The sequence below is a fragment of the Pundamilia nyererei genome, unplaced genomic scaffold (genome assembly GCF_000239375.1).
Source record: "Pundamilia nyererei isolate P.nyererei 1_Seehausen unplaced genomic scaffold, PunNye1.0 scaffold00067, whole genome shotgun sequence".
Lineage (NCBI taxonomy): Eukaryota > Metazoa > Chordata > Actinopteri > Cichliformes > Cichlidae > Pundamilia > Pundamilia nyererei.
The window spans coordinates 2,517,273-2,541,513 of record NW_005187468.1 but is presented as its reverse complement, the minus strand read 5'-3'; the positions used below and the strand labels follow the sequence as shown (position 1 = coordinate 2,541,513).

General features: G+C 40.5%; 1 protein-coding gene across 4 annotated transcripts in view; it reads right to left on the bottom strand.

Annotated features, from left to right (window-relative positions):
* cadm4 (cell adhesion molecule 4) overlaps positions 1-24,241 on the bottom strand; it is a 157,480-nt gene that overhangs the window by 41,765 nt on the left and 91,474 nt on the right. For 3 of the 4 annotated variants that reach the window (XM_005736141.2, XM_005736144.2, XM_005736143.2), the window contains exon 1: positions 1,683-4,026. The exons of the other annotated variant lie outside the window; for it this stretch is intronic. In XM_005736141.2, coding sequence (XP_005736198.1) covers positions 1,683-1,779 — 97 coding nt within the window. In that variant the 5' untranslated portion in view covers positions 1,780-4,026. Of the gene's footprint in view, positions 1-1,682; positions 4,027-24,241 lie in introns of those variants that run through there. 4 annotated transcript variants of the gene reach the window in all.

The following is a 24,241-nucleotide window of genomic DNA, read 5'->3' as shown; positions in this document are numbered from 1 at the left end:
TTTTCCCCACATTTTCTGACAGCCAAAGCTGGTTAGCTCTATCTACTCTGCAGCGTTTTACGGCCCGAGTCTGTCACAGTCCCAACAACCCTGCAACAATGGCCACCGCACATACCCCAACAGCAGCTTAAAGGAAATTTACAAGGCTGTTACAACCACGGCAACTACACTGGAGATTCAACACAGCCAAAAGCACTGGTTTTAACACCCCTTCAAAATTTTCCTTTGGTGTGTGTATATTGTGAATATCATATGTGTGAAACTCATGGATGTGTATGTGTGGGAAATAGAATGCACTGATATGTGCATGTATTTAAAATCATGTGTGCGTACTCCTTTGAAACGGCGCATGCGAGAGAGTGTATGTGAATGCTCATTGAAGGCACAACTCGAAACTGCTTTGCTGGCTTGAAATTTAAACCCCGACTGCCAAAAGCTGACTGCCAACACAAAAACTCCTCCATATAGATTATTCCCCACTTGTTACCCCAACCCAAGACCCCCTCTACATTCCATCATAGTACCATCACTATTAATGTCACTTCAAAAGTAATAGAATTTTTAAATGAAGGGAGAAGGATATTGTTTACTAGTGAGTAGCAGGGAAACAACATCTCCTCTGCTTTAAATTCATAATAATAATGACAGGAGGTATTAATAGCACAGCAGCAACTCTACTGCTGATCTCACTCCACTTCATCTACTGCTCTGGTTTGTGTTCAATCAATCATCTCTTGGCTTCAAATCTCAATCTCATGCAACTCTTTTTGAGGTCTTTTAGTGTCTTGTTTCATCTCTGTACCATCCGCTCCATCTCTGTCTTTCTTCCATACACACACAGAGTGCACTGTTCTCCATCTCTGTCTTTCCATTTCACTTTTTCTGCCTCTGCGGCTCCCTGCCTCCCTCACATACAGTACAAGTGTCTGTCTGGCCAAATCGTGTTTTCCTTGTGTCAGTCTGGCTCTCTCTCAATATTTGTCTCTTGCACTTCACTCTTGCACCATTCTCTCATACTCTGTGGGTCTAACGTTCTCACATTAGGTTCTTGAACCACACTCTTGCTTTCTCTATGTTTCATTTGCTTTCCTTAAGTCCTCAAGTTATTCCCTAGTCTCTTCATCTCATGGGGATACATGCTTGTCTTCATTTTGTCTCTCTTTAACCTTAGATGCAATTACCAAACTTAAATTAGGCTGAGCAGCAACATAATCAAAAGTACTGAGAAACCCCGACCCGCAAGACCCAAAGGATCCAATGCTAACACCTACACGACACCTTCTCCATGTCCCAGTGGGTCAGAGTTGTTCTGGAAGCACAATGGGGTCGTACACAATATAGCTGCAATGTTGCATCTGATCAGTATAATTACCAGTACACTGAAAAATGATTTCATTGTGTGTTACTGTCCCTTGGTCAAATCTTGGAATTTTTAGTTTTTTGCACATTTGGACACCAAATACTTATGACTTATTCTTTTTATACAACATTTGGATGAATATCTGCAGGGAGTTAAAATGTAAATTACGCTGATGTATACTGTCTATACTAAGAGTGTTTACAAGTGAAAATGAAATGCTTGCTTCCTTGACTTGCTTAGTGAGTAGCAGTAGAAACAACTGTGCGCATTTCATTTAACCAGTATGTGGGTGTGAGTTCATGTGAATAAGTGCAGGACTTACGAGTGATGCAGAGCAGGACCAGAACTAGGCTGCGCAGAGCAAGAGAGTAAGGAGCAGGAAGGAGGCGGCAGAGGACAGAGCTTCGGACAGGCCTCATTGTGTATTGAGAACTTGTGTTTGTATGTATAAATGCGCGTGTGTGTGTGTGTGTGGCTGTGACTGTTTGATCAATGGCTCCTTTGTGACCCTGCCTGCACTGCTACTGACAAACCAGTCCACACACACACATATATGCACTTGGATTTGTTCTCAAAAACAATGCCAACAAATGCACATGCTAACTGTTGTTGTATGAGGACAAACTATGCTATACAGCATCCAAGCACATGCAAAGAAACTACCTTAGCAACAAAGCCACACAAGACTGACTTCTAGCCAGCGTTTGCACGCAACACACAAACGTTTTGCCAGAGCTCAGAGCAATTATAGAGCAAGCGATTTAGACACTATATCACAATGCACACAGAGAAAAGCTTACAGCAACAAAGTTCATTTGTTGACTATAGCTCCTTGTGTTCCTTAGACAGAATTTAGAATATGCATTGTTTTAATTCCATGTAATGCAGGAGATTTGCCACTGCAAAGTCCTACAGAGGCTCAGTTCAATTTAAAGAAAATGTAATTTTTTATTGTAGCGCTTTAAGTCTCCTGAGACCAAAGTCTGAGATTCTCAAAATCAATAAACTGAGAAAAACAATGCCAAACAGACCGTATACTAACAAGAGTATTCAGTAATGGCAGCTATGCAATTAACTGAATGAGGTACAGGTTAATTAATTCTTCAGCTGTATACTACAGCGTCACACTTGGAGCTTATAGCAGGGTCTGAGCAATAATGAGCCACACAGTTAACCACAACAACAAATAGGCAACCTGTCTCCATTGGGTCAAACCACACTTATTTAAGGGAAATAAACCATCAGTATTACAATATTTCAGTCAAATAAAGCACAAGAAACTGACATCCAAAGCAGGTCTGATTTTCTCTGCTGGTGTTGACAATATTACAACTTTCAAAATAGAACCATCTCCATTGCTATGCCCTTAAGGACAGAAGAATCTAGGGCAACAACGTTCATCCTCAAACAGATTGTATTTTAATGAGTTAGACAAGGTTTTCAGCACTTCTCACCCAACAAATCAGTAGGCAGAGAAGTCAATGTTCCTTAGAGCTAATACCAAACCATCCAGACCTCTTGAGAGACTGAGACACTATCTTACTGCAACTCATCTAGAGATAGCCAAGGTTAAATAAAATCCATTGAGCTCGAGTGCAGCGCTGAAAAGACAGAGTGAAAGTGCTTGCCCTGTGTAGAAGAACGAACTTGCAAAGCACTAAACAAAACTGTTGTAAGATGCTTTACATTCAGATGCTACATATTTTGGTATGCTATATTACCCCGGAGACTTGCACGTGATCCTCACAAGAATTCCACCATTATTCGCTTGGATGCTAGAACTTTGCAGATGAGCTATCATGTACACACTGCAGCGCAAATGGACAGAGATTTTACACGGTAATTTTAGACTTCTCTGAATAATCACAGGTTATCGGACAGTTTGATCATGCAGCATCGGCTTTCCTAACGCTTCCTTTCTAACGTGTTCCACTGGCTGCAGTCGGCGCCTGGGTGCACTCCAGTTACACTCTCGCTCAAACACACTGATCTCAAACCCTGCTGTGTTCAAGGTCCAGACACAGTTTCGCTGATTGTCAGGACCTGATGCCTTGTTGGTCTGTGTAAGTGTGTGGCTCTGGTGTGTTTGTGTGTGTGTAGTTGTGAGTGCTTTTAATGTGTGTGTGTTTGTAGTGTAGAGACAAAGCGCAGCGAGCTGCACCGCACACCTCACTGAGCACTATCTGATGGAATAAAGTGCGGGTGTCATCCTTAGATTACTACACACTGTCTGCTTTCTCTCTCACTCTCTGTGCTACTGCAAACACAATGAGCTCTAACGGCGATTGCTCTGACACTCCTGGCAAAGCTGAAAGCGGATCATCGCCAATCTTCCCTACAGCGCTGACTTCATTGGTCAACTGGCTGATGCTGAGAAAATTACTCTGTGTTGGTGTACACCAGCAGCTCGGGTCTGGCAGGTCTAAGGCCTTTCAGCACTCAGATGGAAACAAAGTCTATCCACTTGTTAAAACTGATCTCAAATCGTGCTTAGTTTATCCATTCTAGCGCCCGTTCTCTGTCCTCTTCTTTTAATCCTCTGGTCCGCAGAAGCTAGTTAGTTCCCACAACTTGTCCTCGTTTTGCTTCTTTCCTGTTGATCTATGAAAACTGTCATAATCCCAGCGTGCTATCACTGCTGATCAAATCCATCTGTCTGTTTTCTGTCGTTCACTTGCTTATATAAGCCTGGCCTCCCTCTCCTTGCTTAGACTCTGTGTGCGTGTGTCAGTGTGGGATCAGTGTCTGCATATTTGGCATACTATTTTGTGAAGGTTAGAGATGTCTGTGTGTGGATGGAAGCAGTGACAATGGATGCCTTTCAGGTCAACAAACAGTGGCAGTGTGTGTGCGTGTGTGAACTGTGCTTGACTGTTCAGTGTTGACTGAAGAAGAGTGTACATTTGGTTGACTGTTTAGCCCTTTCACTATCTACTAGCCATTAATTTATCCATGCAGCCACGAACAGAGGCATCATAGTGCCTCTTTATGTTAAATGGGCGTTTTTTATGGCTGCAGCGATGCACATGGCTGTCTGCTGACAAGAAGTGGGTACGTGTTTTTTGTCTTTGTAATTCAAACTGGATGCGGAGAAAGGAAAAATGAGCATGACTATGAGTATATATGAGTTACGCTGATGCGAGTTTGGCCCATCAAAAAGTATCGGCTCCATATTTTTATACTGATGAAACAGAAATCATTGCTAACAGCTAGACGAACCTGACAGTAAATTTTGTTTCACCACATTGTGTATAATGAAATTCCTTTGTTCAAGCTCATGTACTATCATTACTGCTATTGGCAATAAAACCTGCAATACAAAGCCAATAGTGGAAGCTAACTGCAGCAGACTCTGCGTCTTTGACATTCATTGTCCTGTAAAAAGCGAAAAGCAACACAGCTTTGCTTTTATAATAGCACCTCTACTTGTTCTTAATCAACTAATCATAAACTATCAGTCCTAATGTGCCACAAGCTGTATTTACAAACATCTTAATGCATTTAATTTGAAACACGCTGTTCCCTATCATCAAGTCAAATAAAGTCAAATTTATTTATCAAGAGCTTTTATCAAAATAGGGTCATGGCAATGTACTTTATAGATTAACTAAGGACATAATTACAGACAAAAAGAACACATTGCAAATCATACCCACAACTGGTGAGTATGTGCGTATTTGTTAGTCTGCAAAGTCCCTGTGTGGGCAACCCCCTGATGGGTGTATTTGTTTTTGTCGCAGTGTGTGCGGAAGGAATGGAAGTAATGGCAAATTGTGTCCCCTATCCCCCTTCCTCTTTTTTTCCCTTTTTCCCCCTCTCTCTCATCCAAATCAAATTTTTAATGGGCTTCATTGGTGCCACCGTGGAATAAGTGTTGCCAAAGCACTTAAGGGGCTTAAGTCAGCAGCGTGCTGAAAATATTAAGCACTCAAACAGCCTTACAACTGCCTGCTTAAGTATGCCGAGGAGGTCGTGCCAGCATTTAATACCAATGGTATTAAAGCTCTCCGACAAGGGAGAGGAACAGAAATATAGATATATACAGTATGTACCACACCTGGGAACAGATGCAGCCTCACCGGAAGAATGGGAAGAGACTGTGAAGGCATGAGATGGACAAGTCATGAGGAGACAAGAGGGACGTAAAAGAGGAAAGATTAGCAGTGAGGTGAAGAAAACTGAATTTAATGACAAAGCAGGAAGCAGGTGAGTGAAAAGAAGTGGTGAGAAAAGGGAGGGAGAGAAGGAGAGGAAATAAAAAAAAAATCAGTGTTGAGGAGGAGGGATGCAGGGGAATTGTGCCAAGGTGTGGGAGGTAAGGGTTGATGGGATAGCTGTGAACCAGCAGCAGAGGGCTAATGCAGAGATTCTATCGGGAGGCTTATCCGAGATTAAATTTCTCTTTGTCCTTAAGGCGCTTCTTGGGTAAGCGGAAGTGTCGAATTTATTTCTTATGTCTCCCTTGAGGTTGAGGCGAGTGGGTTTGGAACATATGAATGTATGTGTGCGCCTAAGCACGAGGTGGTGATGTCTTCGTAGAGGTGGAGCATATGTATATGTGTCTATGTAAGCATGAAATTTGTAGGTTTATTAACTGTCAAAGTGAGGAGGAGGAGGAGGAGGGGGTGTATTCCTGAAAGGTAAAATAAGTCAAATTAAGATTCAAGTAGGCTGTTAGTGTGGCAACAACACAGGCATGTGAATTTGTACGTTAAATTTGCATATTCAGAAACGTGTGAGTTTTCTTGCTTTATAGATTTTGTTTTATGAGCTGCTACAAAGCCCTACACTACGAGAAAGTCACAAAAACCAAATGTTATCTGAACTGTCCTGATTGAGTAATATCCTCTGGGTTTTATTCAGTGTACGCAAAAAAATGAAAAAGAAATAAAAAATCAATTTGCAGCTGCTGTTTGAGATACTACAAAATGAATAGGAATTTACAAGGAGAACATCAGAAATTCTAAATTGCAGGTCATGTATCTGTTTTAAAAAAAAAAAAGGGAAAAAAACCTATTTTGACCGAGCTCTGAGTACATTCATATCGGGCCTGACAAGCTCAATCAGCTTCTCCCTGGCCCTCTGCTCTCTTTCTCCTCTCATCTTTCTGATTTCTTGTTTGGTTGACTTGGTGTTAATAGCTACCCTAGAGCCATGCACTAGCTAATCCAGCTGGGTTTGCTCTGAACTCTAATTAGAAAAGTCACAGCTCCTCAATCTATTTGACACTATCAGTGACTGCATTTTCTGGAGGCACAGCTCAGGTTACTTCCAGCTCACCTCACACTCCTGGGCAAAGGGATCAATATGGCCCGATCATTGGGGTGGCTTTCGAATGACACCAACAGCCTTTCTTTACACAATTTAGGATTAGAACGTTTTGATTTTCTTTATTTTCACTGTTTGTTGACATTGGGGGCTGGCGAATAAATACAAGTCAATGCTGCTCACAACACGACAGGCTCATAAGAATGCAAAACCGATACTGGGGCTTGAATCACTGGCTGTCTGAAATGACGTAGTTTGCATGGAAATAGGTTATGTGTAAAGACTGTGCATTTTAGTAGATATTTTCTACCTAAAATGGTAAATCTCTCTACTTTTAAAAGCATTTATAGAGGCAGTATTCCTTTGGAGCCAATTTCACTGATGTTTCTAAGCACATTTATAGAGGAAGTAGCCTATTCAGATACTTCCTACTTGACACATTTGTCTATTCCGAGTAAATAAATAAAACACTGCTTTGTCGTAGCTTTCTGCTTTGTGTATGTATACTTAACCCTGAGATTAAACTCACTTTATGGTCGATAACAGTACTGGCAGTTTCTTTTCACTGATTTTATGAGTTGAGGGAAAGACATAACAGGGCTGAGGTAGACATATATAGACATCCTATTGTTATTTCTAGTCCCATTAAGCATTTACAATGCATCAACCGCGCATAAAATTGGCAATTTTAGCATACTTTTTTTCCACCATGGCAAATTTTAAGCCACAACACTCTCAAGTGTCACACTGCAAGAAACGAAGATAAAGAATTGTGTTGATGGCCCGGTGCTATTGTAGTGGAACAAGCCAGCTGAATGTTTTATTAGAAATATGCAGTCTTTGGTTAATTCACTGCAATTTATCTCCACAAAAAACTCTGGGGAATCTTGCATTTTAATTCATATTGTGAAGCTTTGCTTTATCATGATCGCTGAAAAAATGCATCTTTCCAAGCTTCAAGTTGCACTTGTATCCCAAGGACTGTCCAATCACCATCAGCATGTGGAACTACTGGTCAATAATACAGCTGCTGGTGTGATTTTGTTACCACAACAAGTAGAGTGTGTTCTTAAGCACGTACCAAATATTTTTGTGAATTCCTGTGAGAACTTTTTGTATACCAAAAACACCACAAGAAATGCTAAATACCTAGCGACACAGACAAAAACAATGTCTTGATTTTCCTCTTCTGCTTTTCCACAGTCCTGTGTTTGTTGACTTGAATAGTTTGTCAATGTGTTTTTTTAAGTGACAATTCTTTTTCGAACATTTTTCAAGGAAGCATTCCAAGATGACTCTGTGAAACAAATGATGTGGCACATTGGGATACTCTTAAATGATTTGGACAAAAGCTAGAAAACACCTCTCACATCAAGCACTCACACAAATGCTAAAAACTCACTTCTGTTATGACTCACTTCTCAAGGGGTGTCTATACAATAATAATAATAAAAAATGTGTGAAGAAGTGAATGAATTTGCTCTTCCAATTCAAGCACAGGATCAAGTTGAACATCTTAACATCCCCAGAGTCATCAAATGTCTCAGTACAAACAGTATAGTTCTTTCAAGTACTTTTCACATTTTGCAAAGTTACATAGCCTACATGGAAAATTATGTTGCAATAATTAAGTCAATTTATAAAAAGAAGTAAAGAAAATGCACATTTTGAACAAAGCTAAATTGCAAATGCAAAATATTTATATGGCATCATTCAGACCTATACTGTATGTATAAAAATGTCCAGTATCACTCTGTTCCGTCTCCTTATGCCCTATTCATTTTTACATAACAACTAAATCAGTGGTTCTTAACCTGGGTTCGATCGAACCCAGTTAGGGTTCGGTCGAACCTCCGCCGTGACATGCACGGCTCATTTTGTGCACCAGTAAAAAACATATCTATGTCTTGAATTTGAAAAAAAAATCACATTTTATTTTTCACTAGAGAGGGGTTCAGTGAATGTGCATATGAAACTGGTGGGGTTTGGTGCCTCCAACAAGGTTAAGAACCACTGAACTAAATGCTGTTTAAAAACTATTTTATGTTTGTTTTAGACACAAAAAGCACACGAGTAACGGCAGCGTAAAGGCCTTGTTGAAAAAGAATACAAACCTGCTTCAGATCTATTCTCATTCCTGAAAATATTCAGTTAGTAGTATTCAGTTTAGCAAGCGTGCAGCATAGTTAGAGTTTGCAGGTTTGCTGAAGTGAATTTGGCAAAAATCGTGAATACTGGTGTCCAAGTCCTGTGCTTTGGATAAGAAAAACTTTCTTACACTGAGCTGTAAAAGAAAGTTGGATTTCATCAACTTGAAAGACTGCCAGTAAGCATAATTTTAGCTTCAGTTACTTCTCCTATTAAACATAGCTGGCAAACCAATAATCAGTCCAAATGGTATATTTTAGAAGACCGCATTGCATTGTACCAAAGCATCCTGGTATTTGACAAGACTCTGGATGCCAGGAGTTACAGTGCCTGTCTGCAAACCCAATGACATTTAGTAAAGATTAGCTTTAGTTGCACACTTGCAAGTTGTTAACCTGGAATCATGCAGGTCATGTAAGAAGAGCCCATAGACCTTGTTAGTGCAGATAAAATATGTAACACTAGCAGTCACAAAAAAAAGCATGAGGAATCAAGGTAGCTGCGGGGTTTCTCATTTGCTCAGATAAAGAGAAGGTGTAGAGCAAAGTGTAAGGCATGTTGACCAGCAAGGTTGGGATCTTTTTAATACAAGCCTGGCACTTTCTGTAAATCTCCTCCAGACCCTTGCCATTGTCATGCATGTAAAAAGATACTCAGTTTAAGTTTAACAAGTCATTACACGCACATTTTATGCATGGCCATAGGAGCCCTACTGTGGCGCTACAGAATGCTAAGCTCAGTTATCTCTCATTGAGTAAGATAAATGCAAACATTGTTACCTGCCAACTCTAAAACGTACTCTCTGAGCTGTTCTCTGAACAAGTGTCGCTATGAGTCACATGCTACGCTGCTACCTGCTGGGAGTAACACTCATTATCCATGTGGCATTGTACCTCCCAGTGACAGGGTACAACTCCCCGCTCACTGTTTTCTCTGCTGCATTGCATGTGTCAGTCTCTTTTCTTTGTGTCCCCACTGCATGTGCTAACATTTGTGCGTTATGTATTTGGAACCCTCCTTTGTTCCCTGATATGTACATGTGTGACAAATGGCTGTCAGTGACTGCATGTGTATGCGCCAGCTCACTATCTTGCCCTTTACTTTGCAGGTATGTTCATATGATGTGATACTGATGTTGATATCAGCCTGTCAAGGCTGCAGCTTATGATGTTTCATTTTTTTTCACTCTGCAGAGGCTTTGTATATTTCAGTGTGAATGTGTAGCTGTAAACAGGATCTGGTACAGGTTAGCTGTGTGCTGTCGTGGCATAGTGTATGTGATTAGAATTGAGCAGCGATGGGCCAGCTCGCTGGGGAGTGCCCTGCCAACAGCTTTGCCCCCATTCCGCCAATTCACTAACGCCTAACAAAGGGATAATTTCTCCCTTGCATGATATAATCTTTCCTTTCACCCGCTGCCTCAGTGGAATCATTTGTGGCTTTTTATCACATTTCTCTTTCTATCCCTTCATTTTCTCTGTCTCTCTTACTGTTGTGTCTGTTGCTTTTTCCACCCGCTCCTCACTCGTATGTCTCTCGCTCCCGCCTTGCTTGCCCTCTCTTCCTCTGTTACGTTTTTCCAATCCTTTTCTTGCTCGACTCTTCTCTCACTATGACCTTACAGCAGGTCTTTGCACTGGAGTCACTCTTACTCTTTCCCCCTTTCGCTCTCTCTCCCTCTTTCTCTTCGTCTCTCTGGAGGAAAATCACAAACTCATCAGTTTGCCGGCTCTGTTCCTGACGAGCAGGCTCGCAAGGAGAATATTAACGAAGCTCCGCAGCCAATTAACACCTAAAGCACATAACAACCTTTTATGCCAGCAGATGCACATGCACGCATGTCCGCATAAACGTACCCACACGCGTGCACACACAAACACATATATTCACGATGCAAGAAGCACACAGTGCTGCATGCAAACAGTAGCAGGAAAATGCATACCCTGGATGCCACACACAATTCTGCCTAAATACAATCATTGCTACCTAAGAGGTGCACACAAACACAAAATCAAACCAAGACTTCAAGTCAAAGATACACATGCTCATGCACGCAAACATGCAAGACACTAATAGATTGCGCTGATGAGCGTGGATGTAGACGGAGAAAGACATTTATAGCAGCAAGGGTGAGTAATACAGTCAGAAAGGATATACAAAAACAAAAACAGAGGGGAAAGAAAGCAGAGAAGGAAATGTGTGTGAGGGAGGAGAAAGACAGAACTGTGGAGTGTGAAAAGAAGGCATAAAAACAGAGGGAAAAATCAGTCATAGAAGGTTAACGTGGCTTGGCTGCTCCTGACATAGTTCATTTGAAGGGTTTAATATTGGGTTGGTGCACAACGCGATGCATAAAACATGGTAGTAGAAGGGGCATTAGCAGTGAACCTTTGCACACACACACAGACTTTCGGACACATGTGGGGCAGTATCCTCGTATGCATAAAACATGGTGAGAGACAGTGGGAGCAGGGGGCGTGAGGGAGATAGGAAGAACAAGTGCGAATGGACAAAAAGCGTATGTTAATGACCCGGATAACGAAAGGCGGCCGCAAGGGGTGGAGAGTCAGAGGGAGAGAGTCAGAGGGAGAGAGGGCTGAGAGTGAGTTTGATAAAAGTAACGGTGAAGGGAATGGGAGAGCGAGAGAGAGACTTTCCTCACGGCCTGCTGCTTTTGGATCGAACGGCGTGCAAATGAAAAATGGAGATGAAATAATTAGACAGGCTGACTAGAAGCGCTCATCTAAATATGTAAATGCACTTAATTTTACTTTGATTTGCTCTAGTGCTTCCCTATCACTCTCCCACTTTCTTCTTTCCATTCTTTCCCCGTCATGCATTTTCATTCCACTCCTTCATGATTTTGCATCTTCTTTCCCAGCCTCTCTCTGTCTTTCTGTAACGTTTCCTCTTCTTCCTGGTTTTTCCTTCTTCTCTGTTTTATCTCCCTGCATTAAAGTTATAATATATACAAGTACATACACTGAATCATTCACAGTTTTAGGAACTTTCGGCGTTGTATTTGTCAGCAAAAGTGTTTTTAATTAGTTAATTTATGCCTCTATGCTTCTTTGATGGGGTGTGGATGTGTGTGCATGCTTGTACTTGCAGCATGTTTAATTGTGTCCAAGCATCACTCCTCCAGGGCCATGCTGATATTCCAGATTTTAAGTTTAAAATTTTTCAGTTTGCCTCTGTCTGGGTTCCCTGTTTGAACTTGGATTTCATCCAGTCCCAGTGTATAATTGTGCTACCTCCAAAATTGAAGTTCTGTCTGACTACAACTTCAGCCAGGAGTGTACTGTTTCACAGTTGCTCAGGAGAGAAGGGATGATTACAGAGATTAACTCCTTCAGCTTACAATATGGGTGAGTATCATGTTAAGTCAACCTGAGTGTCTGTATTACAGGAGATTTAAGTCACAATATGGGAGTCAAACGAGCAGCCTAAGAGGCAGATTGCAGTTCATTATATCTATTGTATGTTGTTTTGAACCTTCTTTTAAAGCTAGCTATGCAGTTCACATCTGTGTTTCTTGAAGTCCAATAAATACAGCAAGATTTCACAGATGCTGTTATAATTAAATACATTGTGCATAATTTCCAATTTGCTTGTAAACAAAAACTTGATAAAAAAAACACAGTAGAATAAAAAAAACGTCTTTCCTTTCGTATTTGCCAAGAAGTTTAATAATTGCCTTTTTATGTGTATTTTGACTGAGCACGTTATTAAATTAGCATACACTGCTTTTGTGCTGTCACTTGTATTTGCTGAAGTTTGTCTTGAAACAATGATCTCAAATTAAATGAGACCATGGTACCTGAAAGAAGAAAGGAAAAATTAGAATGTGAGCGAGTTTGTATGTGTGTGTATATCTGATGTGTGGATTAGAGATGATAAGAGTCACTACGGAAAAAGCCAGCTGTCCTTCTTAATGACAATCTGTCAGAGCTCTGTCCCAAGTACTCCTCCTCCTTCATCACTCTGTAGTGTATTCCTCCAACCCCTTTCCTCTCCTCTTTGAGCAGGCTTGTACCAAACATCCCTCACTGGGACACTCACTTACTGCTCCTACAAGGTGACTCTGACAGCAGTCCTTCTGGTTTCACTTCTAAGAGTTTCCTTTCCTTCACATTTCTCTCCCTCATACTAATTTTCTTCACACACACTTTTCAAAGTTAGAAAAATAGCATTTGTCATGTTGTCAGATTTGATTTCTGCAAATCAGAATATCTGGTTTGATCTATTATACATAGTGTACGTGTTATAAACAATTAAGAACTGGTGTTTTATACTGTTGTTTCATAAAGACTTTTTATGTTTTTGAGAGCCTAAAAATATGTTTAAATGCAGAAAATTGAATTGAATTGACTGACTCTTTCATGAAAATCACCAAATGACGATTAATGACTCAGTCACACACAAGCAAGAATAGGATGGCAACCTCCTTCTGAATGGGGAAAATTGATGGCTGCCTAGTCATTGCACTGAATTCTTTTGCAATTAGTAAATGATTGCAACTAGTTAGCAGCCTCAACTTTTGGGACCCCCAGAAGTGCAACACTCTGAGCCTCTGGGTGATTACAAGGTGACTGCACAGGTCACCTGCTGGGAATTAATAGTCTCCAAACAGGTCCGACTCAGACAGACTGGCAGAAGTTTTATTCTAATTTATAAATACAGACAGATTGCCCACACATTGCAATCAGTCTGAGTTAGTCTGCGCCAATAAACGTAACTCATCCACAACCCATCCTTCTGCAACAGGGGGACTCAACTCATCTCATTGCCAACTGGCTGTATTTTGGTTATATTCGTATGTAAAAGCAAGTTTTCCCAGCACCTTTGTCATTTTGCAGTTAAATTGCGCCCCTGCAGTAACTATGTCACTATTTGTGGAGAGATTTCTGAATTTCTGTTTGAAATCTATGAGGTTCGGGCTGGACTCTGAATGTGAGTAGTTAATGTGAACTTCTGACTATGTAGATGGCAGCAGATGGCAACAGATTTGTAATTTTCACCAATTTATTACAGTTAATCGCTATATTATCACAAACAGATTAGATTTAATTGCCAACTTGAACCCATTCAATCACAAACTGATAGCAGACTGATAGCCGACTGACTCCATCTTAATGCAGTTTTATTGCCGTCTTGATGCACCAAAGTCACTTTGAAGATGGCAGCCCACTGCGAGTAGTCACCACTTGGAAACAGCGATTTCAAAGGCATTGTAACTGCTGTTTTTCCTGGAGTGACAGTGACATAATAGATTTCAACCTGTTTATATGCATTTCATAACTTTTTTTCTGCGTCTTTATTACCTTGAACAGCACTTTGGATTGCTTTTGTATGAGGTTTTACATCCTCCCACATTAAACTACCCACAGTTAAATGACTGTGTCAGACAAATGAAGATCAATGCAGACAAATTACTATCTCTCTAATTGTGACACATGACAAGGCTACTAATTGTGTTTTAAGAGCCAATGGTTGATAAATGGATTATAGTAATGATTACTGATGTAAAACTAAAGTATGATTTATTGGAACAGAAATTTATGATGTTTCGACAGACTATAACTTCTTTTCCATTTGCCCATCCACTGTCTGTCTATCTGTCACAGCTGACTCCAGTATAAAACTTGAACGGCCTTATGGGTTTGGGTGTTTTTTTGCTTGCTAATATGTGAGCAAGCATGTTTTTGTTTTCTTTTGATGAGAAAATATGGGTGACATTCTTGGTGTTTTCTTCTTTTCTTTTTTTGCTGACATCAGATATCTAAAAGCATCAAATTCATTTTTCTCTTCTCTGTCCCTCCCTCACTAACACTTCACACACTGCCCACGTGCATCTGCGCTGCGTTAAACAGCTAGTTGGCAAGTTCAACAGTACCTATCACTGCCTCCACACAAGTGACCCTGACACACCACTGTTTTTATTCATCACGCCCTATTCTTCTATTCTGCTCTCTTCTTCACGTCCTTCAGCTCTAACTGCCCTCAGGCTCTGTTTATTCATTTATCACTCGCCACTGCTGTTTTTACCTACATAATAAGCTTTATTGCTGTCTTGCAGCCAACTGAGCAGTGAACATACATCTGCAAAAATCTGCACACACCACACACAGATCAACGTCACTGTGCGAGAACTATTAAGTAGACATATTTAAAGTTTATTAATCATACTTTTAATATGCAGAGAGGGCCATAGTAACACCCACACACATACTCACACACTTGCAAAACTTAAAAAGCCTCTCCAATATGCTAATTGTTTTCAAGCTGGACTGCTGACTGATTATTATCAGTTTCAGTTAAAAAAGGGTAATTAATGGAAAGAAATCTGTTTCCACTTCACCCTCTCTTTCTTAAGGGCTGTCAATCACAGACGATGCTTAGTGACTCGCAGCTGGGGCTAAGAAGAGCAAAAGCTAGCTCATCTTCTATCTTTCTTACACCGAGTGGAACAAGAAAATATATCAGTTCATCTTAAGTTCTTTCTTTCCCTCATTTATTGTGCAGCGGGCTGCGAGATGCTGTTTGTCTTCAGCAATCAAATACCTGTTCACGGTCTTTCAGTGAGACGATAGCACCTGTCAGAATACAGGGCACAGTGAATTCAGGACACAAACGTGCACTTCCTTCATTTACTCCTGGACTCCTCAAAGTGGAGGGAAAATCTGCCACGGCTCAGCAGAGGGATCCATTAAATCGGCAGCTCGCAGCAATTAAGCAGACTAAATTTTATATACCTCTCGCCTCGTTTAAAAAAATTCAAGATTTCACTTTTAATTCAGCTTGATCAACATCATGCTTGGTTACCTAGCTCAAGGGGACTTGGGGGATTTGAGGCTATTAAAGATTAACCACAGCAGCAGAACAAGAATTAGAGCCCGACTAGTATTACCAACACTTGTAGAACCGCCACTATCAGGCTGGGTTTTATTTGTAAGGCCCCAGTACACCTGTTGATAATTCAAATGAAGAGAATAACACCCCCAGCAGGGGACTAAATTAAGCTGCAGCAGTCACAAACAGGCCTAATAAGGCTCTATGTGGGGCCTGCGCAACAATACATACATTCTAAGCTGTGTGTTTGTGTGTGAAAGCATAACAGATGGAAGCCTTAGAGTTATGCCAAATGACCCTTCATAACTGAAAGCATGTCTGTATATTTATTCTATGTGCGTCCTTTCTAGCCAGCACACATTAAGGCTCACACACACGCACAGTTTTATGATTGCTATGGCTCTGGCAGCAGCTCTCCTTTAAATTCTTTTTAGACTTTAAATGAGGACTTAAGCCCATGGTTTGGTAATGACAGTTATTACACTCCTCTGCCTGCAGGAGGCTATCACACACACATAACCACACACACATACACTCACACACATACACCATTTAATTGATACATGTGCTGTTCAGTGTGAGTTATTTTGGAAAGACACCAACATAGTAAATGATGCAAATGCACAAAAACAGACACAATCCCCACAGAAACTCTGTCTCCCGTACACACACGCACACACACACACACTGAGGCATAGTTACACACAATCATCCATTACAGCTGGTCTGTTCTCCATACCCAACATCCATTGCCTAACAACCACCTATCAGGAAACAAGCTCACCTCCGGACCAGAGTAGCCTGCCCCTGAAAGGCAGCCAATCAGGTGAGTTGCTCCCCTGGGACAAACTAGTGTGATCAAGAAAAAAGGGTTGGGAGTTAGTCAATATGGTTTCAATGTCGCCTGCAGAAATCTCCTTTCCTTTTCCACTCTCAAGCTTTTCACTTTGTTTTAATGTTCCTTTGACACAATTATCAATGTCAAAGCACTCGAACCTCATTCTCATCAGCCCTGCTCCTCTCTTTCGCCCGCTCACTGTGTGTAGGTGGCACTTTTTGACTTTAAAACTCAAACCTATTTTGCAAATATACTGCCTCAGACAAAGTCATTCTAGACTCCAGTGCATTTATGTTTTTGTATCAGTATCCTGAAAGACAGATCAGGAATAGAGAAACATGGAGTACCACTCACTCATCCAAACAGCACGAATAATGGTTGGACGACATTTGTGCCTCATATCTATTTTGAAATCTACAACCATCCTGGCCAAGAAAGATGCCTCAAATACAAAAATATTGCCGTGAGAATATTTAGACTGAGACAGTGTAATGCAACATGTTTGGAGATGGATGATGTCGAAGCAGAGAATTTTTTTTCTGGAAGCTGTGAGGTGACTGACAGTAAGCAGAGCACACTGTAGCACAGTGATATGAAAACACTCATCCTGGGGACTCTGGCACAATGAGATAATGATAAACTAGAACTCTAACAGGACCAAATCACAGTTTCAGGTTTTTTATTTTTTTGTTGTTGGATGGATTTTCTGTCTTAGGTAATTTTCCCAAGTGTGGGAAAACTACTTGTTTTTCAAGTTGAATAAAAATAAAAAAAACCCCCAGAAGAACAGAATATTGGCTTGTAGAGCTGGTGTGAAAATGAACGATTTTTTCTCCAACGCTGTTAAAACAACATTAGGAAAATAATGAAGACTATGAAGAAACATAATATTTGTTTAAGTTTATAGGCAAACTTAACTAAACCACAGTATTATTTTGTTATTATAAAACCAAAACAATCCTACTTATGCAGACTTACCACTTACAAAATAATCACAATGAACACAACAATGGAGGCAAAACATCAGCCTCAGTATGCTCTTCCTCACACCACGCTTTAATAAACTCCGCTTGCCTGACTGGTAACGCACAGTCGTCGGATCAGCCATAACGATCTCTGTGCAGCACAGGATTTTGCCAGGATCTTTGCAAATGTTCAGCGATAATTATTGGACATGTTTGACATTATTGGAGTAGTTCAAATCAATCTACAAGTTCACGGGGTTGCCTGAAATTGAATCTTAAAACCTCTCACTCTACCAGATATATTTAGGTTGACCACTAGTCCTGATCAAGCCTTTGATCCAATTGTCCGTGTGGGCAAATCTGCAGCAAATCAGCCCGATAATCCTCGGGCATACTATCAGCCTCAGTCTTTCTCTGTCTGTGTCTTACACCTTTCTGACTCTCTCTCATTTCACGCTGGTCTCCTTTTTCTTTTATTCTTGCACAGTTTTTGGATCCAAAAGTCCTTTTTATTCTTTTAATATATATGCAACCAACATTTTCAGCACTTTAAAAATTAGAGCATTACACTATGTAGGGAAATTCCTCAGAAAGCAGTCATAATATATAGCTATACCCACTTTTTAAATACTTTTTAAAAATTCTACAGTTACCTGTAATATATGCAGTGAATTTCAGTGAACTCTGTTCAGGAACATTACGGATGCCATTAAAGTATTAAGAGCTTGAATTACTTTAAGGGCTCCATTATCACTCTGGTCACCTCATACTAATAAAAATGTACATGCATAATTCTGGCTGCAACTCTGTCATACTGTTGGTAAAGTACTGTGCCATCATTTCAGGCAGCAGGAAACACTGAAAACCTCCTGTTTTTTGTCTCATTCCATCCCTCCCCGTGCCTTTCTCTGTCACTGTGTCTCTATCCGTCTGTCCCTGTGCCTCAGCTGCGATCCTTCCATCATTTCTATCTCTCCCTGGTGTGCTGTACTTTTTCGCCTCATCGCTTCACCAGCCCCCGTTTTCCTCTCGCCTTCTCTCCCTCTCTCCCTCTCTCCATGTTGTTGTTCTCTTGTACCTTACACCCCGTTCCTTCCCCACTACCTCCATCCTGCTACCTCTCCTTGACTCCATCCTTTTTCTTCCACTGCCACTCCCTCCATCACTCCGTCTGTCCTTCTTCCTGTCACCATGCATCATGCTGTTTCTTATCTACTTGTCACATTCTGTGTTTTGCTGGGTACTCAAAATTCGTTACTCTCTCTCTCTCTTTCTTTATGTCCTGTGTTTCATCTCTTCTACATGATGCCATTATCTAGCTTTCATCGCTGTCCCCGTCTTTCTCTCCATGTGCTGATGCTACAATGTGCATTCGCCTTCAAAGCAATTTCCACATTTAACACATTGGCGTGTCCTACTTGTTGACCCACTCGTTTCCATTTTAAATTTTTGAAGAAAATATTTTTTCCAAAAAATGCAAAATAGTATCTTTCAAAAACAAACAAAAAAAGATTTTTAGCACCAATAATGTTTATGTTCTTATTGTGTTACTGTTAATTACTTCTAAGGCCTCTACGAGGAGTGATCTCGAGTATAATCAGCAGCATAATTTGCATCTCTGGTTCATTTTGTGTCCATCTATTAGCAGAGACATATTTAGCATTATCTTTGCGACAGAAGGAGCACGGTTTTCTCTAAACTGTGGCAAACTCAACAACTTTCTTGTGCACGTGAGTATGAAATTTAAGAGAAAACTGGCTTTTGTTGATGAACCATCAGTCTCTTTCTCATTTTCTTTTTTTTTTTTTAAGTGAAAATCGTTAAGAAATGAAATGGATTAACCATATGTGTGTGTCCCTAGAATCTGATTGGAATGGTCTTTTTGTCCGGCAGTTATTGCGGTGAATGTTGGGGCAGAGTTCACAGAGAGGACGGGAGTGGGGTGGAGCTAGATGGGTTGCACACACATGCACACGCACACACAAGTTATGGCTCTCGCACAATACTGGAGAACAGGGGACACACATATTGCAGCCACACAGATTAAATGTGACGTATTGGGGAACATATTCCAGTACGGGGATGTACGGTCACACACGCGCAGGAAACAGTGATATAAATGAAGAGTTATGGCACAGTCACACACACCCAAGGGTACTGGATTCAGGAGAGCACTTTGATAATGTCACAGCCCTTAGGCCAAACTTGTCCCTTAAGGTTTAACCCCTAGTTGCTCCCAAGGCAGTATCTTGCAATTTGTGCGCATACATGTGAATATGTGTGTTTTTCTATGCATGTGTGTGCTCCTTTTAGGTCGATGGTGATAAAAGCTGCCTGCGGCGACAAGACAAGCCTCACCGTGACATCGAACACACCCTAGAGGACTCTAGACACCCTGCTAGGAATAGAGGGACAGATGCAGGGAAGAAGAAGAAAAACAAAAAGAGTAAGCTGATGGGAGATGGCGACCAACGAGGGAGACATACAAATGGAGAGGATGCTGTGCTGAGAAGGAGAAACTGAGAGGAGAGGTAATTTGTGATGACAGAATGAGAAAGGGAAAACAAAGAGGTAGCAAAAGAGAGAGACAGAGAAGAAGGAAGCAACTGAGATATGACCAGTGATAGATAGATAGATGGAAAACACAGAAACAAGAAAGCTCGAAAGACTTCAGAGAGAGAGATGGGGGGGGATCTTCATCAGAGAAGGGGAAGAGGTAAAAAGAGTATTTATCTAAGCCCTGAGGGGAGGAGGGGAGACAGAGTATACAAGAAAGCAAGCAAAAAGGGGAGCGAGGGATGAACATGAGCAATAGCAAAAGCTGAAAAGAAGCTGCCTTTTGAAAGCTATTTGGTCCTGAGCCCCCATTAATTCAGCCCGCATTTAGCTCTCTCTGTGAAGTGCTTTGGTAACAATGGATTCATCAAGCAGACTGCACAATTTGAATTTAACTCCAGGAAGGGAGATGGGGATGGAAAAGGGCTTGAGGGGGGGTGGGGAGTATGAGAAGTGGCAACGAAACAGTAAGGAGAAGCAGAGGTGGGACAGGCTGAGTGTGTGATGTTCCTTCACTGTGCTGAGAGCCATTCATTGTGAAGAGATGCTCATGGGAAGGGTGGAATGTCAACTTTTATTGTCACAAAGATGACTTATTGTTTATTCATCAGGGCAGACAAAGGGAGGCAGAGAGGATAGGGGTGGCTTTGTGTGTATGTGCGCACAAGTACATGAGTTTAGATGGTGAGCGTGCGCAAGTGTCAGCATCTATTCCCGCATGTATGCCTACGTGGGCTGAATGAAAGGAGATAAAGTCAAATTCGGTGTGATTACCAGACACGGAAAATCCAAATAATTGCTTGGAATTCATTTGCGAAAGAATCATGCTTAAATGTCATCCCCTGACTTATCTCTGTGTTCACATGGAGACCAGGCTACCATGGTGCATTTTCAGGAGGCCACACATTTCTGACTTTCCCTATTCCCCGCATAATTATCTGTCCTCCACTCTTCTCCCCATGTCTTCCGTTATTCCCAACTCCCTTGCTTCACTTGTCTCCCTCTGCTGGGATTTTTTATCATTTACAGAAATCTCTGGCATCATCTGCCACTTCAGTCGCTAGCTCATCTCTCTCACTCTTCCTCCCATCTTGTCTGTCAAACACTGAGGTCATTGTGAGCCGTAAAATAAAAGCAAAGAAAGAAACTTTTCCTTCCTCTGTCGAATTTGTTTTTTCCAGATACCACATTGTATCCCCTAAAATTCAAAAATTGGTTCCTTTGCAATGAAGAGCAAACACTATGGGCCATACTGAGCCCCCAAAGGGTGAGAAAATAGCACTCAGCTAATATGGTGACCAGTAAACAATGAAGTAAACACTCTGCTGAGGAGTTTGTCCGTATTTACACACAGCGTGTCTATAAACTCACACAGTTTATTAAAGACACGCATTCACTCTGCATTCACACCAAGATGAGAAAGCTGACAAGTCTCATTTTCTTTTGCTTCTACCAGTTTTGCAAGACAAATTTCTACAATTTCTCAAAGAAACAGATACTTTTCCAGCTTACTTCACCTGTTTTTTATCCTCGCTCATTCAGAAGCATTTTTGTGATCAGTGCTGTTTACAGCCATTTAGACACGTTTGCAAAGAGAAAGCTCAGATAATGATTTAGAGACATAATGACATGAGCTAAATGGGGACAAAATTCAAATGAGCTGCTAATTAAACCCCTTTAAGCTGTAGATGGATTTCGATGATCCCCTGTGTGTTTAAAGATGAAGCTGTCTCTTTCCTCTTTCTAACTCTGCTGGTCAAGCGGCCACACAGGTAGAAACATTTTTTTCTTCTTCTTTCTGTAGCTCATGTTGTGAACCTGCAGAGCAAAAGACCTAACCGTCCTACAGGAAACCTGAGGGGACAAATGCATACTAACCCTTTGAAGGTTTCACAATGGTTTCACTCTTTCTCAGACTTCAAAGAGAATATTTGGGGTACTTTTTTCACTTTGTCAAAAGTACTTTCTTGGCATTTCATTTTGCAATTTAAAATCTTGATATCACTTCTCACAGAAGCTTATATGGTTCCCCTGCTCCAACAAGTCTAAAGCCGGTCAGCCACAGTCACCCATGCTTCGTCTAAAAAACTTAAAAGAGCAGCTGAGAACAAGAGCAGCAGATTTTATTCTTTCATTTTTAATTTTTTTATTAGCAATTTTTTAATTAGTTTTCACTGTTTCTTAATCATCTAAATTGCAGACTCAAAGACACACTAATTCAGAGTCGGTTTTTAATGAACCGAGCGGTAGCGACACATAAAATAAAGGATTTGAAAGGAAAAGTAAAGCAGTGAAAATTACTTAAAATGAAACTGAGGTGGGTGCAGAAAATGACACAAAGCAAAACCAGGTGAGTACGCATGCATATGCAAAAGAATCAGTAGAGCTTTTATCTATTAATTTTACAGTCAGGACACCCTACTGTTATTCCTTCTTACGTCAGGATGTCATCAGTCTTTGTTGACCCTTACAAACACCAGCAGTGCATGTCTCTGTGACAAACAGAATTCAGAAGACCCAAGAGACAGTGCATGAAAAGGCTCTTCTGCAAATGGCTCTTGTATTCAGTCCATTCCCCCAGTGGATCTGCCCTATATTGACAGAGCAGAATGGTGAAGGCCTTTGTAAAAGTATGAGACAGAACAGTGTGACACAGTTCTCACACTACCTGAATGGCACACCAAATAACGCTACACCATAACCTCCTCTTTAAGGCACAATTTTACTCGGTGGTGGAAATGATCTCATTGCATACGGGCACAATATGATGCTACATTTGAAACTCTCTGAAGGTGAATATATGGTAGGAAAGAAAGAAACGTCTAGAATATGGATGGAATTTAAAAATAAAATCAATACAGATAACACGGCAAAGCAGAAGAAGCAGTGAGGTGTTATTCTTACCTAAACCTTTTATCTAACTTGTCAGCCTTGAGAGGTAGGTATGTAAAATGTGTGTGTGTGTGCATTCTTGTGTGTATTCTCAAATAAATAAAAGTTTGTTTTGTTTGCCTTAGCTATTGATAAAACCATAATTCAGCAAAATATATTTCATAAAGATGTTTTACATTTACTGTTCTAAGAACAACATAAGGTAAAATGTATTTGTGGAGACTTTTATATAGCTAGAGTCACAAAGTGCCTCAAACCACCTCTCGAGTCAATAAAGTGAAACAAATTACAGACACAGGCATTCTCATACAATAAAACACAGACATCAATAAAGGACTCTTTGTACAACCAGGTACTCAGACATACTTGAAAACAGTATAACCCAACCTACAGGCAATATGACAGGTCTGAAACTCCAAATACAGCATAAGCAACGATTCACTCTCACCTTGTTCTCCCTGTTCCAGACTAACGAAGAAAACAGTATAACCCAGAAGAGCCAGAAAACAAACAAACAAACAAAAAACTATTTTCTTATGTGTGAGACGAGGGCTAAAAAATATATGCAGGTGTTCGATCGCAAAGAGACATACAGGTTTTCCAGAAAGAATATTGAAATTGCATTTTACTTGCACTCGGTGACACAAAATCAAAAAAACGAGGTGATACGCACCCTGTGGCTGATTCTTCACAAAAAAGCTTTGGCTCTGTGAACCAGCTCTAAATTCTCTGGCACTAACAGCCTGAAGCCTATAGTTCTAGCAGTTATTTGAAGCACAATAGGCAATCATTTGGAAATATTTCTAGGATAGAAAAAGCAAAAGCAGGACAAAAAAGTAAGTTAGGTTAACTTGTGTGTGTGTTTTTTGTCCCCAGAATCATTTCTTTATTATCAGCTACACTGTTCTCACTGAATATTATAAATAGTATAGCGTATAGTCTGATCTGAATATTATTTGTGTGAAAACACTAGCAGTTGGTGCCACTTACAAAAACAAAACAATAATAGAATTTTTAGGTGGCTGCGTGAACCATGAAGTTATTATAGTGCATAAGACACATATCACTCAAAATAAAGAAACACATGCCGCTTTTCATTTATTAAGATATGTTGTTACAGAACTGCTTATGTTTTAATTAAAAATAACAAAAATAAACAAATAAAAGTCAGATTAGATTACATCAAATAGAGTATTTGTTAAGTGTCTTATTATTTCTGTAACGCTAACTTAATCACACTGGGATCTATCTAGAAACTCTATGAAGTGAAAATATGGGATTTGAATACAAGCACATATATTTAGCTACCATCAAAGGATCCATCCATCCATCCATCCATCCATCCATCCATCCATCCATCCA